This window comes from Chiloscyllium plagiosum, chromosome 25 (assembly GCF_004010195.1).
Source record: "Chiloscyllium plagiosum isolate BGI_BamShark_2017 chromosome 25, ASM401019v2, whole genome shotgun sequence".
NCBI classification, from domain to species: domain Eukaryota; kingdom Metazoa; phylum Chordata; class Chondrichthyes; order Orectolobiformes; family Hemiscylliidae; genus Chiloscyllium; species Chiloscyllium plagiosum.
The window spans coordinates 35780378-35797379 of NC_057734.1; the positions used below are offsets into that span (position 1 = coordinate 35780378).

Sequence of the window (17002 nt, forward strand, 5' to 3'; positions counted from 1 at the left end):
GGTGGTTCTCCTCTGTTTTCCGAAGTTCGTCTGTGCTGCAGTGTGTGGTGGCTCGTTGGAATAGTGTTTTGATACAGCTTCGTTTGTGTGTGTTGGGATGGTTGCTGGTGTAGTTAAGTATTTGGTCAGTGTTTGTCGGTTTTCTGTATAGGCAGGTTTATAGTTCTCCGTTTTCCTTTCTTTCGACTGTGACGTCCAGGAATGCAAGTTTGTTGTCGGTTTCTTCCTCCTTGGTGATCTTTATGCCTGTGAGGGTGTTGTTTATGATGTTAAATGTCTCTTCTATCTTGTTTCGTTTTGTGATGACAAAGATGTCATCTACATAGCGGACCCAGATTTTTGGTTTGATGGTTGGTATGGCTGTTTGTTGTAGGGTTTACGGCTCCTCTAGCAAAGGGCCCATAGAGACTTGGGAGGACTGAATATGGACCTTGTGTTCTCGATGTTAGTGCTTAATTTATTTTTACAAGAGGAAACCAATATTTTTCCAACATGTAAGTTATTTGTTTACAATAGATGAGTGAGTCACTATTGTTAGAAAAATAATGAAATGTCATATAATTGTTTTGAGGAACCTGTCCTGTGAAACCTGAAGACCAGTGACATTAATCATAGATCTTTTGTGTTCTGTTAATACAGCAATTGGCTACTCACTGCTTTATTCTAAGATGATGCTTGAAGCTGTTACTTCAAGTTCTCATTACTGAAATCTTAATAATTACAGTCTTGGGCTGAAGAATATTGGTGTTGGCCGCAAGAGCCACATAATCTTTGAAAGGGAACTGGGTCAAAAGTCAATAGATGCATAAAGACATGTCAGGCTGGATTTTAACATAAGCTTTGGAACTTCGCAATTGTTTCCCAGCTCCAATTTTCTGGCAATGAGACCAGTGTACAGTTTTCTCCAAATTGGCTACTCCTGTGGTCTCAGTCTTATTAAGAAAGCTATGTGGGAACTTAGTGTTGGCAACAGTTCAGAACCCACAACAACCACATTGGGTTAGAAGGTGCTGCTAAGGCAAGCTGAGGACAGAGAAGTTTGCCTTGACAGTGAGCTGCCCTGCGAAGCACTTCTGGACAAATCGTTTGGGCTTCCAATGGGTACATTTCTGCCCACTGCCTGCTTTTAGAAGTGTGGACCCTCCACCTCCAATAGTTTCCCAAACCCTTGCTCACCAGGGATTGCAAAGTGATGGTGAACTTGCAAAATCACTCCATTATTGGAGGCTTGAACATACTGGTTGTCTACCCACTTCCAATTTTTCCTGAAACCGGTCATTGGTGGTAGATATGTGTAGAGTAGTCACCACTTTGCAGCCTCTTGCTCTCTTTCTGGCCATCTCTGTCTCCAAACCCACTGTGTCATGTGACGAGGAAATTTCAGCCCATTTTTGCTTTGCTGTATACTTTGTAATTCTGGTGTGGTGTAAATGTTTGCCTTTGAACAAGGATTCAGAGATAGTGCTGACAAAGCTAATATTTAGCTGGTATGTTGCTCCCACTTCTCTTCCCCCGCCGCCCCCCCCCCAACTAAATCCTAGAGGATTGCAAATCATAATTTTCATCTAGTATTGTTGTATACAGGATTGTTGCACTAATTTGCTTAACTGTAGAACAGTTTTCTCTTGCCAATAACTTGTACTTGATCACAACATATCTTGATGTTTCTTCTTTAGGCAAACTGGTTCTACTGTTTTTACCCTTGTGGACTCTGAGGAAGAGAATGATTTTGTGGAGGAGGGCTCATCAGGAATAACCTCTGTTATTAATCATCAGACTGCTCAGACAATGAATGGTCATGCTTCAGTGGAAGGTAAATAACCTTTTGAGGGGAATGAATTGGAAACATATTCATGACATAATTTATAAAATACAAGCTGTTTTTTTTTTAAAAAAAAAGCTAAAACAGTATTTTTGGTTTGGGATTATTTTCTTCTTAATATTTGTGTCTGTCTTTCTGTACCATACAACTTCTGTACCTTGGATATTAGGGAGGGGGATAGGAAGTGAATATCATTTCTATATTCTCCATGCATAACGTATGATTTGATTAAATTCAGTAACTCTGATTGGTTTGGATTGTATTTGCAAATGAAGAATGTCGATCTCCTGCTTGTCAATGATACTTGACATTATTGAAGCTTGCATGGCAATTACAAGACCTGGGTTTGAGTAATTCCGTATTTTAATATGCAAAAATGCTTATCATTTTTTATTTTATTGTTTCCTTCCCAAACACTATACAAAACTAACTATAAACTAACCTCACTGTGGGAGAATCTCAGCCAATCTGGCAGAGAAAGAAACAAAGTTAGCTTTTAGAATCCAGTCTGATGGTTCTTTCGCACTATGAACGAACCTTGACTTACCCTTCACGCCAGTTTTCCTTTTAAGATCCATTCTCAAACTTAATAAAATGGCTGTTTTTGCTAACCCTGCTAATTACATTTTACCTTTGGCTTAGCATTTGGTTTTCCTGGAATTTGTAAAGAGCTTTGGGATTTTCTGCTTTGAAGGTGCTGTACAAGTGAAAGTTGTTGTTATAGTGCTAATAATTGGGATAAATCTATGCCATTGATTTTTGATTGTGTAATATTTTTGCCAAATTTACAAGAATGGGTCAACATGGCTGATATTAATTTCACCATGTAATGCTTTCCTTCCTTGTAGAGGGAGTGAACTCAAATTGACTTGATTTCCTTTGTAATTCTGCCAAATTACTTAATGTACTTGGATAATAGTCCATGTGAAATCTTGTAACAAAGCTATGAAACAAACTGCTTCAATATGGAGAATCTCTCTCTCAAGGCCATTACCCTTAACAGGGTCTAATGTTCCAGCATCAGCCGTATTTTGAATTTACCCTTGGGGTGCATGATATAAAGTCATATTGAGGCATCTCAAAGCAAAACATGCCATTTGAGGACAAGTAGACTTTTATTGTGCATTCTGTAGTATTAAATGTTTTGTGATGTACTTTTACAAAGTTTATGATTAATGGTCTTACAAGTGAAACACTGCAATGGTTTGCTGTAACTGTCTCCATATGGGCTGATAGACTATCCCAGTCTGTTGCCTTATGTTAAGCACGCTGGGATGATTTACAGGCTGAGAACCTGTTTGGCCAAACTCACCATCCATAGCCTACAAGCCCTAGCCTGACACTCCAACCTGTCCTGAGACAGGAATATTGCCTACTGCACCACAAGGCCCCTAATATGGGAGAGGGGCATCATGGGTTCAGTGCCCTTGTTTTTGGAAGTTGCCCCACCAGATGAAATAATTGCTCCACGTTTACCCAATAAGGCACCCATTACATTTTTGAGCACTGCAGTGATTGTAATAAGGTCAGCCAGTTGGACTTCAGAGAATGAGTTCCCTGATTGGGGCTGTTAATTTGGGCCAATCAGGAAACCCTGGCTGATAGATAAAAACAGGAGTGTCAGAGGTTCTGTTCACTGAGAGCTGGCTCTGAGGTAGCCAGATCAGTGTCAAGGACATTCCACGTGTAAACAAAAGATGTCTCACTGTTAGGAAACCAGCCTCTATGGAATTATTTCAAACACCTCGATTGGATTGCCCACTTTGGGGTGAGTTTATATGAACTGTTCTAATAGATAATTAATAATAAAAGGTAAAGAGCTCTTAGGTAAATTCCTATCTATTCCTGATAATCTTTCGTGCCCCTTGAGGGACAGTGCTGGACTTCATATTTCTAATTTTTTTCTAATAACTTCTACTAAAGAATCTGTACCTAGGTACCCTGTACCTACGATGGTGCCACAAGTGGCAACTTGTAAACCCTTCACTTTGCTCATTTGATTACATGTGACAATAAAGCTAATTTAATTCAATTCCATTCAAAGGGCATTAATTCGTTGTTTTTATAAAAAAAGTGCTCAATGTCATGACCAATGAAGTAGAATGCATTGTGGTATAAATTTGTGCCATACCATGAATGTGGCAGAGTCACTGAATATAATTCAGAGGCTCAAGTTTGTGATAAATCTTTTTTTTGGGTTTGAAACTGCTTTGGCATATTTCCCTGGATTGTTTGAGGTATGTACAGTGAGCAGCAGACAACATTCTCCTCCTATGATTTTTTTTTTAGATTACTTTACAGTGTGGAAACAGGCCCTTCGGCCCAACAAAGCCACACCGACGCCGAAGCGCAAACCACCCATACCCCTACATTTACCCCTTACCTAACACTACGGACAATTTAGCATGGCCAATTCACCTGACCTGCACATCTTTGGACTGTGGGAGGAAACCGGAGCACCCGGAGGAAACCCACGCAGACACGGGGAGAATGTGCAAACTCCACACAGTCAGTCGCCTGAGGCCGGAATTGAACCCGGGTCTGTGGCGCTGTGAGGCAGCAGTGCTAACCACTGTGCCACCGTGCCGCTATCTGCTTTTCTCTGTGATATATTACAAATGATCAAACTCATCAGCATAAACTACCACTAAGGATCAATAAATGGAAAACAGCTATAAAACTGATGACTCGTCATTCCTGTTTGTGTAAGGGAGTAAATATTGGTTCTAACTAACCCTGGGATGCAACGTAAATCATTAGTGTCTCATGTTTCTGCATTGGCTAATATCCGATCAGGGCTGACAGAAATAAATGCACACAACTGCATTAAAGGCAGCCCGTTTCAATGATAAGTAACAAATAGCATCATACTATAGGTGCTCGTGTGATGCAGTGGGTAGCATTCTTGCCTCTGAACCAGAAGCTCCTGGTTCAAGACACACTTCAAAAATGTGCCTATGTGACCAAAACAAATTGATTATAAACTTTCAAATTCTACTAATATACCTAAAGCAGATAGTAACAATGTGAGAGATTCCCAGTCAGCCATGCCTGCTGAAGTGTAATATTTTTCAATCTATAGCATTATCTATAACTGCAGGTTGGTGACCAGTTCTGAGAAAAATAAGCTATAGAAAGAAATTAGGTAAATGCTTTGTTAGCCTCATGCATCTTTGGATGCAGAAACTATGTGTATATGGGTACATACTACCACACTGATTATTGCTTTATGGGGCGGCACGGTGGCTCAGTGGTTAGCACTGTTGCCTCACAGCAGCAGGGTCCCGGGTTCGATTCCAAGCTCGGGTGACTGTCTGTGTGGAGTTTGCACGTTCTCCCTGTGTCTGCATGGAATTCCTCCGGGTGCTCCGGTTTTCTCCCACAGTCCAAAGATGTGCAGGTTAGGTGAATTGGCCATGCTAAATTGTCAATTAAGTGCATTAGTCAGAGGGAAAATGGGTTTGGGTGGGTTACTCTTCGGAGGATCGGTGTGGACCTGTTGGGCCAAAGGGCCTGTTTCCACACTGTCTGGAATCTAATTTAATCTAAATGCAAAAAGGTGCAATTATTGCTATTGGTGCAATCACTTTAAATACTTTTATTTTATATATCCTACACTTTCAATAAAGTAACTTTACATCTGTGCATCTCATGAAGAGGAGATGGTGGCATAATGGTAATATAATCGGATTAGTTATCCGCAACTCTAGGCTAATGTTCTGGGGATGTGGGTTTGAACCTCACCATGTCAGATATCAATTACTTCAACAAAAATGTGGACTTCAAAGCGGGTCTAATGGTGACCACGTAACTATGATCTAATGTTGTTTTTTAAAAAAAAAACCTATCTGGTCCGCTCATTCCTTTAGGAAGGAAATCTGCCACCTAGACCATGCCTTAGTGATCCTATATGTGACTCTAGACCCGCAGCATGTGGTTAACCTTCAACTGACTATCTGGGCATTTGGAGATGGTGATAGATGTTGACCTGGTCAGTGATGCCCAAATCCCATGAACAATTTTTCTTTAATTGTCCATGTATTGCTATTGTCCCTTAAATATTCATCAAATTGGTGATTTTCTCAGCAATTCTGTTTGCACCTGCTGTATGATTTGCAGAAAAATCATAAAGTAATAGAGTCATAGAGATGCATAATGTGGAATCAGACCCATCGGTCCAACTTGTTCATGCCGACCAGATATCTTAAATTAATCTAGAGCCATTTGCCAGCATTTGGCCCATATCCCTCCAAACCCTTCCTATTCATATATCCATTCAGATGCCTTTTAAATGCTGCAATTGTACCAGCCTCCACCACTTCCTCTGGCAGTTCATTCTATACACACTCACAGTGTGAAAGAGTGGCCCTTTAGGTCTCCTTTAAATCTTTCCCTTCTTGCCCCCTACCTATGCCACCCTCTAGTTCTGGACTCCCAAACCTTGTTTATTTACCTTATCCATGCCCCTCATGATTTTATAAACTTCTATAAGTTCACTCCTCAGTGTCTGATGCCCCAGGGAAAAGAGCCCCATCCTATTCAGCCTCTACCTGTAGCTTAAATCCTTAAACCCTCACAACATCCTTGTAAATCTTTTCTGAACCCTTTCAAGTTTCACAACATCCTTTGTATAGCAGGGAGACTAGAATTGCGCACAATATTCCAGAAGTGGTCTCACCAACCTCCTGTACAGCTGCAACATGACCTCCCAACTCTCCTATACTCAATGTTCTGACCAATAACGGAAAACATACCAAATGGCTTCTTCACTATCCTGTCTACCTGCGACTCCACTTTCAAGAAGCTATGAATCTGCACTCCAAGGTCTTTTTGTTCAGCAACACTCCCCAGGATCTTACCATTAAATGTATAAGTCCTGTCCTGATTTGTCTTTCCAAAACACAGTAGCTCACATTTATCAAAATTAAACTCCATCTGCCACTTCTTAGCCCATTGCCCCATCTAATGAAGATCCCACCTTCTTCGCTGTTCACTAAGCCAACTTTGGTCTCATCTGCAAACTTACCAACTATACCTCCTCTGTTAATATCCAAATCATTTATATAAATGATGAAAAGCTGTGGACCCAGCACTGATCCTTGTGGCACACCACTGGTCCCAGGCGTCCAGTCTGTTAAGCAACTCTCCGCCACCAACACCTGTCTTTTTCCTTCCAGTCAGTTCTGTATCCAAAATGACTAGTTGTCCCTGTATTCCATGTGATCTAACCTGGCTAGCCAGTCTACCATGAGGAAACTTGTCAAATGCCTTACTGAAGTCCATATAGATCCCATCCACCTCTCTGCCCTAATCAATCCTCTTTGTTACTTCTTCAAAAAACTCAATCAAGTTAGTGAGACATGACTTCCCCCGCACAAAGCCATCAATTATCCCTAATCAGTCCTTTCCAAATACATGTACAACCTATACCTCATGATTCCCTCCCAAACTTGCCCACCACCAATGCCAGTTAAATTTTAAGAAAGTTCCAAAATCTGTGGTAGGGGATGATTTCAAAAATTTGTAAATTATTCAAATGATTCTGATCTTTAAACCAAAACCAATCTGATATCTGGAAGACCCTTAGAGATTCAACATCATGTTTCCTGTTACCTATTTGGAATAAGTTGTGAACTTGTGCAATGGTGATCTGATATAGTTTATACATTTGCAGCAAATATTACTTCCAACTTCTGAATGATCTATGTTCAACTCTTGCCAATGGTCATTGTCACTGTGGAAATTGAGGTCTCTTTAAAGGTCAAGTTTCTAAATATTTACTGTGTTTCATTTAGCTGCTATTACAGCAGTAGGTTTTCTATGCTAGAAATTTGGAAAACAAAAAGAAAGATCACAAGAATGACTGAACTCATGATGCCCCATTGAACAATCATCGATGATTTATTTGGTGTCATATGTATAGTATTATCTACATATTATTTGAGAGGCCAATGCATTTTTATTTTTAGAATGAATGGTAACCTAAGGTGAAGGCAGGCAAGGTAATAACAGTCATCTTGGCATCATGAGTAGTCGCCCATGGGTTCAGACCAATGATTGACACAGCATAGATTTCTGGCCTCCAAAATAAGGAATATTAACATGGGTGGGTCGAGAAAAAAGTGAGACAGGATCCAGGGGAATAGGCCAGTATCTTCTTGGAAGAAGACCTGGAGTTCCACTACATCAGCCAGAGGAGCAACAAAACTATTACCACTAAACTTGTGCTGCAGATAGGCATGTGGGCAAATTGGGAATTTTTCGTCACTGTATCTTTACTGTATAATTGTTAATTGAAAGAGTGCAGTGCGTGTTACGTTCAATAAAGCAAAAAGTTCAGTTTGTACACTGTCTGATTTCCTCTTGCAGTTGCTTCTGATGATCCACAAACACCTACTAAAGATCAGCTCCCAAATAAGGAAAGAAATGTATCAGATATCTAAAGGTATGTAGTTATTTTCTGTTTGAGAGTATTAATTAATATGGAGTAATTTTTGTTTCTATTAATGGGTGTTGATCCACAGTCCATGGGCAGGACCTCAGCAAAAGTCTTACTGTGCCATAGATTTGGAATTATTTTGGTGATACTTAGATTAAGGATGATGAGCCCCCATATCCAGTATTGTCTGATTTTAATGCACCAGAAATTTGCCTTCCTTGTGTCCGCCCACTATTTTAAAGACTGATTTACGTAGTAAACTGGACAGCAGAATTATGATTAACAGAGGCCATTTGAGACACTGATCATATAGGACTCTGTGGATGGAGAGCATCTCTGTACTTCATCTTGGTTCTTTACCCTTTCATCCATGTTTGATGGCCTTGTAAACCTTGGTTTGGAGATTACGTTGGAAATTAAAATTTGATTTTAAAAATACGCAACTGTCATCCAAATTGTATAATCTTTGGTGGCCAATAATGCCACCAACCTGAATGATGATGTAAAAAATGGTGGTGGAGACTCCCTAGCTATTCAGCAGCTTCTCTAGGAGAAGAAAAGCTTCAAAATCAAAGCCTGCATTCTTTTCTGCTGGTGTGATTGAGGCATGTTTTGCACCAGTATAGCAACAGCTGCCAGGAATGAGAGCATGGAAGGATTATGCACAAACCTCACCCTGTTACATATATCCCCTGAAACACCCATTAACGATTGCCCACCAAGCCCTGTGGAAGTTGAGAGCTGAGAGCTGCAACAAACAGAGTTGTTATCTCTGGTTTGTTGCCTGTGCCATGTGATAGTGAGGCAAGGAATAGGGAGAGATGTCAGCTGAACACATGGCTGCAAGGATGGTGCAGGAGGGAGGGCTTCAGTTTGTTGGATAATTGGGGTTCATTCTGGGGAAGGTGGGACTTGTACAAACAGGACGGCCTTCACTTGAACCGGAGGGGGTTCTAATATCCTGGATGGGAAATTTGCTGGTGCTATTCGGGTGGGTTTAAACTAGCTCAGCAGGGGGATGGGAACCGGAAGTGTAGTTGCAGTGCACAGGAGGATATCCGGCCCCAAAAACCAATGGCACAGAAACTGTCCTCAACAAGTGACAATCAGCGCAGCAACACATTTTTCAGCTCTGATCTCCAGCATCTGCAGTCCTCACTTTCTCCTAAGTGACAATCAGCTCCTAACAAACAGGCATGAGATGTTCCTCTGTGGGTAGAGTATTTTCACAATCTGATAATCCAGTGAAATACACTTTGTGATAACACTGTTGAATCACTTCTACTACATTGTGTTTTGGATGAACTTGCCCTGTGTCCATCTCAAAGTCATAAAGCTAGTTTCCCCTTCTGGTCAACTCTTCTGCCACTTCCAAGGAGGAGAAGTTCCACTCTAGGTTTAACACCACTACGTGAGATACAAATTATGCTATGACAGATCCAAATGCAGGAGGTTTGATATAAAACAATTTTCACATTTATGGAGAAGAAAATCAGGTTCTTGCAGGATAAATAAATTTAGTGCAATATGATTCCCTCTACCACCACCACCATTCCCCTATCCCTGAACAGTGACTTCAAATAATATTTGTGATCAAAACTACAAAGTCAAATTTGACATCATATCACATTAAGTTGTGTGAATTATTGGTCTCATTACTAAACTCTTATCCATTGAAGTGAGGTGAGAATATGCAAGCCACCAAAGCTGACTAGAGTTTCATTTTGATATAAAATTTACATTTAAATGGAAAGTTTTGCCCCTACTGTTCCTCCTGAAGGTTCAGCGCAAGTTGATTTTTGGATGGGTGGAAATAGGTGGAGATTGTGATGTTTTACTGTCTCCTGTGCAGCATTAATTATTTATTCCATATGGTTTAGGATCTTTCTTTTTCTGTGTCAAAGTGTACCACGAATGAGTGCTATTCCATTGAGGCACCAAAGGAGCATTCAAGTGTCGAGTATTTTAAATCTTAAACTACTACCTTTGACTCCACAGCAATGCTCAGTTAAGTGTTAATGTACATGTGCACACAATCCATTATAATAAGTAGATCAAAGTTACTGTTGCAACACAACTTCTTTCACCAATATGAATATGGCTTTGTTGTCTCTCGTGTTGTTGATATTCAAGTATAAAGACTCCTTGACTGGATTCAGAGTAGGTGTTTGTGGAAAACAGGCATTGTGCAAGTAGAAATATCATCTTTAATTTTCCAAAGCAATGATTACTGTGAAGGGGGTGTGTCTGGTGAGGGTTTTTGTTCCCTGCAACCATACCCAGTTGAATGACTTGACGAACATTTATGCTGAGGTGAGAGTGGGGGTTTTAATTTTTCTCAAACTGATGTCATTGCAATTAATCAAATATAGTGAGAAAAGCAGTGGTACTGATCGAAACATCAGATGTTTGGTACAAATATTTGTAAATCTGGATTGCCCATCATTTTAGGGAGCTAATAAAGCAGAACCATTTAAAATCAAATGCACACCAGTTTTTTTCTCTAAAATGTTGTACTATGGTCAAAAAAGGCGAGTGAGATCGATCACTTGTTCCTGTCTCAGTAATTTGAAAATGCAATTCAAACATTAATTTATGTATGTGGCTTTGCATTCATACATTGTCCATCCTGCTGGGGAATGGATGTTTGTAATAAGATTGTAAGGTATTCCACAAGATAAGATTCAAAGCCATTTTATTGGCTTTCCTAGGAGAAAGAAAATCAATAACTATTATCAGTAACAACACTGACTACAAATACCACAAATGTGTGACACTTGCATTAAAAGAAAATGATTTCACTATGTCACAGGATTCCATCTCAATGGGAGTCACCATAGAGTTCTGAAAAACCTATTCTAATGTTGCACATTCTACAGCCTCCTTTTGCTCTGAATGTTTGAGAATCCACATGATTTAATTTAATTAGTTGTAGTGACAGCAGTTTATCAAAAATCATTCCCAAGCTGTAATATTGATTGAAGTTTACAAAGTCATTGAACGAGAGACTAAAGCAGAGAATAAACGCCCTCTTCATGGACATTACAAAACGGTCCTGAGAAAAGTCACCATCAAAAGCCAAAATTTCTCAACTCCATAGTTAAAATATGACGGTAGATTTCTCTACCTCTTAAGAGTGAATGAATAAAAGCAGTTTGTCCCCTTTCATTGTCTGCTAAATTGCTATGATGTGGATCCGTTTTACTACATTGAATACTGTGAACAGCAACTCACTTAAAAGCTAAAGTTCTTGCTAAGAATTAAGTTTCTTTATCTCGAAGATCAAAAAGGATTTCTGACATTTATGCAAAATGCTTTTTTGTTTCAAATGGTTAATATCCTCATCTGCATATAAACCACAGGCTTATCAATTGAAGTATGAAAAGCAAAAACACCTCAATGGCTTTGACAAAGTTGTGCCTGATAGATAACATTTTAAAATTCAACTCATTCCATTAGCTGATAGAATCACAGACCAACATGGTGGCTCAGTGGTTAGCACTGTTGCCTCAAAGCGTCAGGGACCTGGGTTCAATTCGACCCTCTGGTGACTGTCTTTGGGTTTCCAATAGATCACCAGTTTCCTTGCACAGTCCAATATGCAGGTTAGGGGAACTGACCATGCAAAATTGCCCATAGTGTCCAGGAATGTGTAAGCTAGGTGGACTGGCCATGGGAATTTCACGGTTACAGGGATAGGGTAATGGGGTGGGTCTGAGTGAGATGCTATTTAGAGGGTTGGTGTGGACTTGAAAAACTGAATGGCCTGCTTCCACACTGTAGGGTTTCTATAGTTCTGTGAATTGTTAGCATGCAGGAGGAAACCTGTCAGTCCATCCTGTGTGCACTGGTTCTGAGTATTTTGACTTCATGTCAATCTTCTATTTCCTCCACAATCCCTGCATGTTATAAATAATCATCCAATGGTCTCTTGAATGGCTCAGTTGAAACTGCATTTACTACTTTTCCAGCAGCGCCTTCCGAACAAGCTGCGAGAAGGTTTTCTTTTTCCTCTTTTACGGAACACTTCAAAATTATGCCCTTTGGTCTGATCTTTGTCTAAACAGGAGCCGTTTTCTTTCCCCCTACCTACTCTGTTCAGACTCCTTGTGACTTTGAAAACTTGTATCACAACTCCCCTCAGCCACCTTCTCTCCAAAGAAACCAGTTCCAACCCCTTCAATCTATCTTCATCCCTGGAACCATTCTTGTAAAGTCCTCTGCACTCTTCCCAATGCATTGACTTTCGAAAGGGAATGTTGGATGACTAAAGAAATTGAGGGTTTGGTTAAGAAAAAGAAGGAAGTATATGTAAGGTATAGACAGGATAGATCAAGTGAATCCTTAGAGTATAAAGGCAGTAGGAGTACACTTTAGAGGGAAATTAGGAGGGCAAAAAGGGGACATGAGATAGCTTTGGCAAATAGAATTAAGGAGAATCTAAAGGTTTTGTACAAATATGTTAAGGACAAATGGGTAACTAGGGAGAGAATAGGGGCCCTCAAAGACCAGCAAGGCGGCCTTTGTGTGGAGCCGCAGAAAATGGGGTAGATAGTAAACGAGTATTTTGCATCAGTATTTACTGTGGAAAAGGATATGGAAGGTTTAGAATGTAGGGAAATAGATGGTGACACTTGCCAGATGTCCAGATTACAGGGGAGGAAGTGCTGGATGTCTTGAAACTCATAAAGGTGGATAAATCCCCAGGACCTGATCAGGTATACCCTAGAACTCTGGGAAGCTAGAGAAGTAATTTCTGGGCTTCTTGCTGAGATATTTGTATCATCAATAGTCACAGGTGAGGCGTCGGGAGACTGGAGATTGGCTAACGTGCCACTGTTTAAGAAGGATGGTAAGGACCAGTGAGCCTGATGTCAGTGGTGGGCAAGTTGATGGAGGGAATCCTGAGGGACAGGATGTACATGTATTTGGAAAGGCAAGGACTGATTAGGGATAGTCAACATGGCTTTGTGCATGGGAAATCATGTCTCACAAACTTGACTGAGTTTTTTGAAGAAGTAACAAAGAGGATTGATGAGGGCAAAGCGGTGGATGTGATCTATGTGGACTTCAGTAAGGTGTTCGACAAGGTTCCCCATGGGAGACTGATAAGCAAGGTTATATCTCACAGAATACAGGAAAAACTAGCCATTTTGATACAGAACTGGCTCAAAGTAGAAGACAGGATGGTGGTGGAGGGTTGTGGAGACCTGTGACCAGTGGAGTGCCACAAGGATCAGTGCTGGGCCCTCTACTTTTTGTCATTTCCATAAATGATTTGGTTGTGAGCATAAGAGGTACAATTAATAAGTTTGCAGATGACACCAAAATTGGAGGTGTAGTGGACAGTGCAGAGGGTTACTTCAGATTACAACAGGATCTTGACCAGATGGGCCAATAGGTTGAGAAGTGGCAGATTGAGTTTAATTCTGATAAATGCAAGGTGCTGCATTTGGGAAAGCAAATCTTAGCAGGACTTACACACTTAATGGTAAGGTCCTTGGGAGTGTTGCTGAACAAAGAGACCTTGGAGTGCATGTTCATAGCTCCTTGAAAGTGGAATTGAAGGTAGATAGGATAGTGAAGAAGGCATTTGGTATGCTTTCTTTTATTGGTCAGAGTGTTGAGTACAGGAGTTGGGAGGTCATGTTGCAGCTGTACAGGACATTGGTTAGGCCACTGTTGGAATATTGCATGCAATTCTGGTCTCCTTCCTATTGGAAAGATGTTGTGAAACTTGAAAGGGTTCAGAAAAGATTTACAAGGATGTTGCCAGGGTTGGAGGATTTGAGCTATAGGGAGAGGCGTAACAGTCTGGGGCTGTTTTCCTTGGAGTGTCGGAGGCTGAGGGGTGACCTTATAGAGGTTTACAAAATTATGAGGGGCATGGATAGAGTAAATAGGCAAAGTCTTTTCCTTGGGGTGGGGGAGTCCAGAACTAGAGGGCATAGGTTTAGGATAAGAGGGGAAAGTTATAAAAGAGACCTAAGGGGCAACTTTTTCACGCAGAGGGCGGTATGTGTATGGAATGAGCTGCCAGAGGAAGTGGTGTAGGCTGGTACAGTTGCAACGTTTAAGAGGCATCTGGATGGGTATATGAATAGGAAGGGTTTGGAGGGATATGGGCTGGGTGCTGGCAGGTGGGACTATATTGGGTTGGGATGTCTGGTCGGCATGGACGGGTTGGACTGAAGGGTCTGTTTCCATACTGTACATCTCCATGACTCTATGACTTTGGCAGGTTTTACTCTCAATACTATGGGAACCCTCTTGTGGCAGCAGTGTCCCTACCCCTGAATCAAGAAGCCCAGGTTCAAGTCCCACCACACCAGAGGTGTGTAATAACATCTCTGAACAGATTGATTGATTAGGAAAAAATAGGTTAAATTTGTTGATTGTCCCATTGCATTATATTGCTAAAGATTGGCTGATCAATTTCTAATAAGTTAAATTAGATGCAAGTCTGCCAGTGTCAATTTAAATGCCCATGCATAAGTGAACAATGATCCATGTACTTGTCACATGTGAGTGAAGGAAGAGAAAATGTTAACTTGAATCATTTTCACCATTTTTGCAGCAAATTAAAGTGGCTTTGGCAAAGTTGGGAGGATGATGCTTATGAGAAAGATCTTAAAAGGAGATAATACTGTTCAAAACCTAATGGAGCTTATGAACATTTACAGTCAGTATTTACTATATCATGCTTGCAATTTATGTGTTCATCTTACCAAAGCAGTCTGGTAACAGACATAGCTTTTGAAGCAATGTCAAATGATGTCAGTTCTTAACACGTTATCATTGATTTATTCTTTTAGGAACAGAAGAAATGTGATTGCTTCTGTGCAATATTTTGAACCTTAATGAGAAGTCTTCTGTGAAAGTGCTTTCAAACGAGCTCTGGTTGAACTAATGTACTAATTTTGACATATTTTATACTCGTGTTACTGTAAAGTTTAGCCTGTTCTGGCATATGGGAACAAATGACAAATCAGCATTCTGTATTGCTTTTAAAACCCAGTACATAGGCTGAAAATGTACTATACTTTGTACTCAGGATGTAGCTATGAAAGGTCCGTTTCAAGTATTAGCTGTTTGTTTTTGTATCTAACTTGTTGGTGTGTACCCAATTTAGTTTGAGTTTATGTGAATGTGCTCTGTATCTTAATACTTTGTTCTCTAGTAAATGTTTTACATTCACACTGAAAATTGTTATTCACAAACATTGCAAACATAATTTTAAACATTTTTTTGTAAAAGCAACTCATTTTTTTGGGAAGTGAATACTTGTTAAATTGATACTGTGCATTTTAGTTTTGTTCAGAGATTAGCTTGTTTATGCAAATAGCAATCCAATTGTATCAACTAATAAATAATGTATTTAGTTTTTATTTGCTACTTGTATAGTATAGTCAGTATGTCTCTCTTTAATTAAACAATTTGTATTTAGTGTTTTAGATTCTTGCAAAATAAAGATTTGTTTCTACAACAATTTAGATTTTAACAGCACTCCATGGAAAACATCAACAATTTACATTTAAATGACAAATTTAGCCAATAATCAGAACAAAATTTGATATTAAACCAAACAGTCAATATGTGGAGGGGGTCACATGACTTTGGGCAAAGAGGACATTTTAATGCAAGCCTTAAAGTAATGAGAGAAGTGGTAAGATTGAGATTAAGGAAAGAAGATCCAGAGTACAGGACCTGAGGACGTAGCTGCTAATAGTGGGATAAAGTGAGTGGAAAGCAATCAGACCAGATTAAGGAAAAATTAGTCTGGGTTGGATTATAAAACAGGAGGAAGTTCAACAGAAAGTAAGGTCATAAATTCTGAACTTCATGTCTTAATCACTTTTATTTGAAGCATTGGGAAGAATTGGAGTTTGATAGAGAGTAGTATCGCAGGTGGATACAAACTGTGTCAGATGAAAGATAATTTTCATTAAATCCCCATTCTGTATACATCTGCAAATATGCCCCCACTACCATTTTATAAAGTAGAATTTCAAGGACTGGTGAACAGCTGAGCAAGTTTACCCATTGCAAAATACAAGTACAAAAATGGAGGTCTTCAATACATACATTCATTTTGCCTTGAGTGGCAATAGATCCTAGTTGCGAAACCAAGGATTGGGTCATGGTTCTCCCTAATGCATTCAAGGATAGTGATAGTATGTTTTAAGGACAGGATCAAGTTCAATTGGATATCCAGTTGAAAAACCTGTTGATAATAAGGCTCACCATGAATAATCAATGTTTTGTAAGTTGTCAAAGCAAGTTCATCATCAGCATGGCTGTACCTAATAAATAGTGACTTTGAAAAGCAGGAGAAGCAAAGTTGTCATACAACAAGGGAAGGAAGAAAGGCAAAAGCAAATATTCACAGAACCTGCAAGTATATGTGAGAAAAATACACAAATGCAAGACCAAAGATAATAAAGTAGGAATAATTTTGTTTTACAGTTTTTAATTACTCAGTGTTTAAGAGTTGATTGAGATTATAGCCTCATATCCGAGCCATGGCAAAAGTATGAATTGGCTTCAGGTAGTTAAATGATTTGTCCTGCAATCATTAGGTATTGCGTAATGCATAATAAGATGAGCCATGGTGATCAAGTATCAAATGGATCATTGAATTGCATTTTTTTGAATATGTGCAAGTAGTATCTTAATTTGGGGGCCCGTATGGTAATGTCCCTTCCACTTGGTCAGGAGACCTGAGTTCAAGTGTCGAGAAA

General features: G+C 39.8%; 1 protein-coding gene across 1 annotated transcript in view; it reads left to right on the top strand.

Annotated features, from left to right (window-relative positions):
• The window catches only part of vsig10 (V-set and immunoglobulin domain containing 10), a 40665-nt gene extending 24915 nt beyond the window's left edge, over positions 1-15750 (top strand). Inside the window, exons 7-9 of the mRNA XM_043715864.1 lie at positions 1677-1813; positions 8192-8267; positions 15077-15750. Coding sequence (XP_043571799.1) covers positions 1677-1813; positions 8192-8265 — 211 coding nt within the window. The 3' untranslated portion in view covers positions 8266-8267; positions 15077-15750. The remainder of the gene's footprint in view (positions 1-1676; positions 1814-8191; positions 8268-15076) is intronic.
• Positions 15751-17002: the final 1252 nt, after the last annotated feature.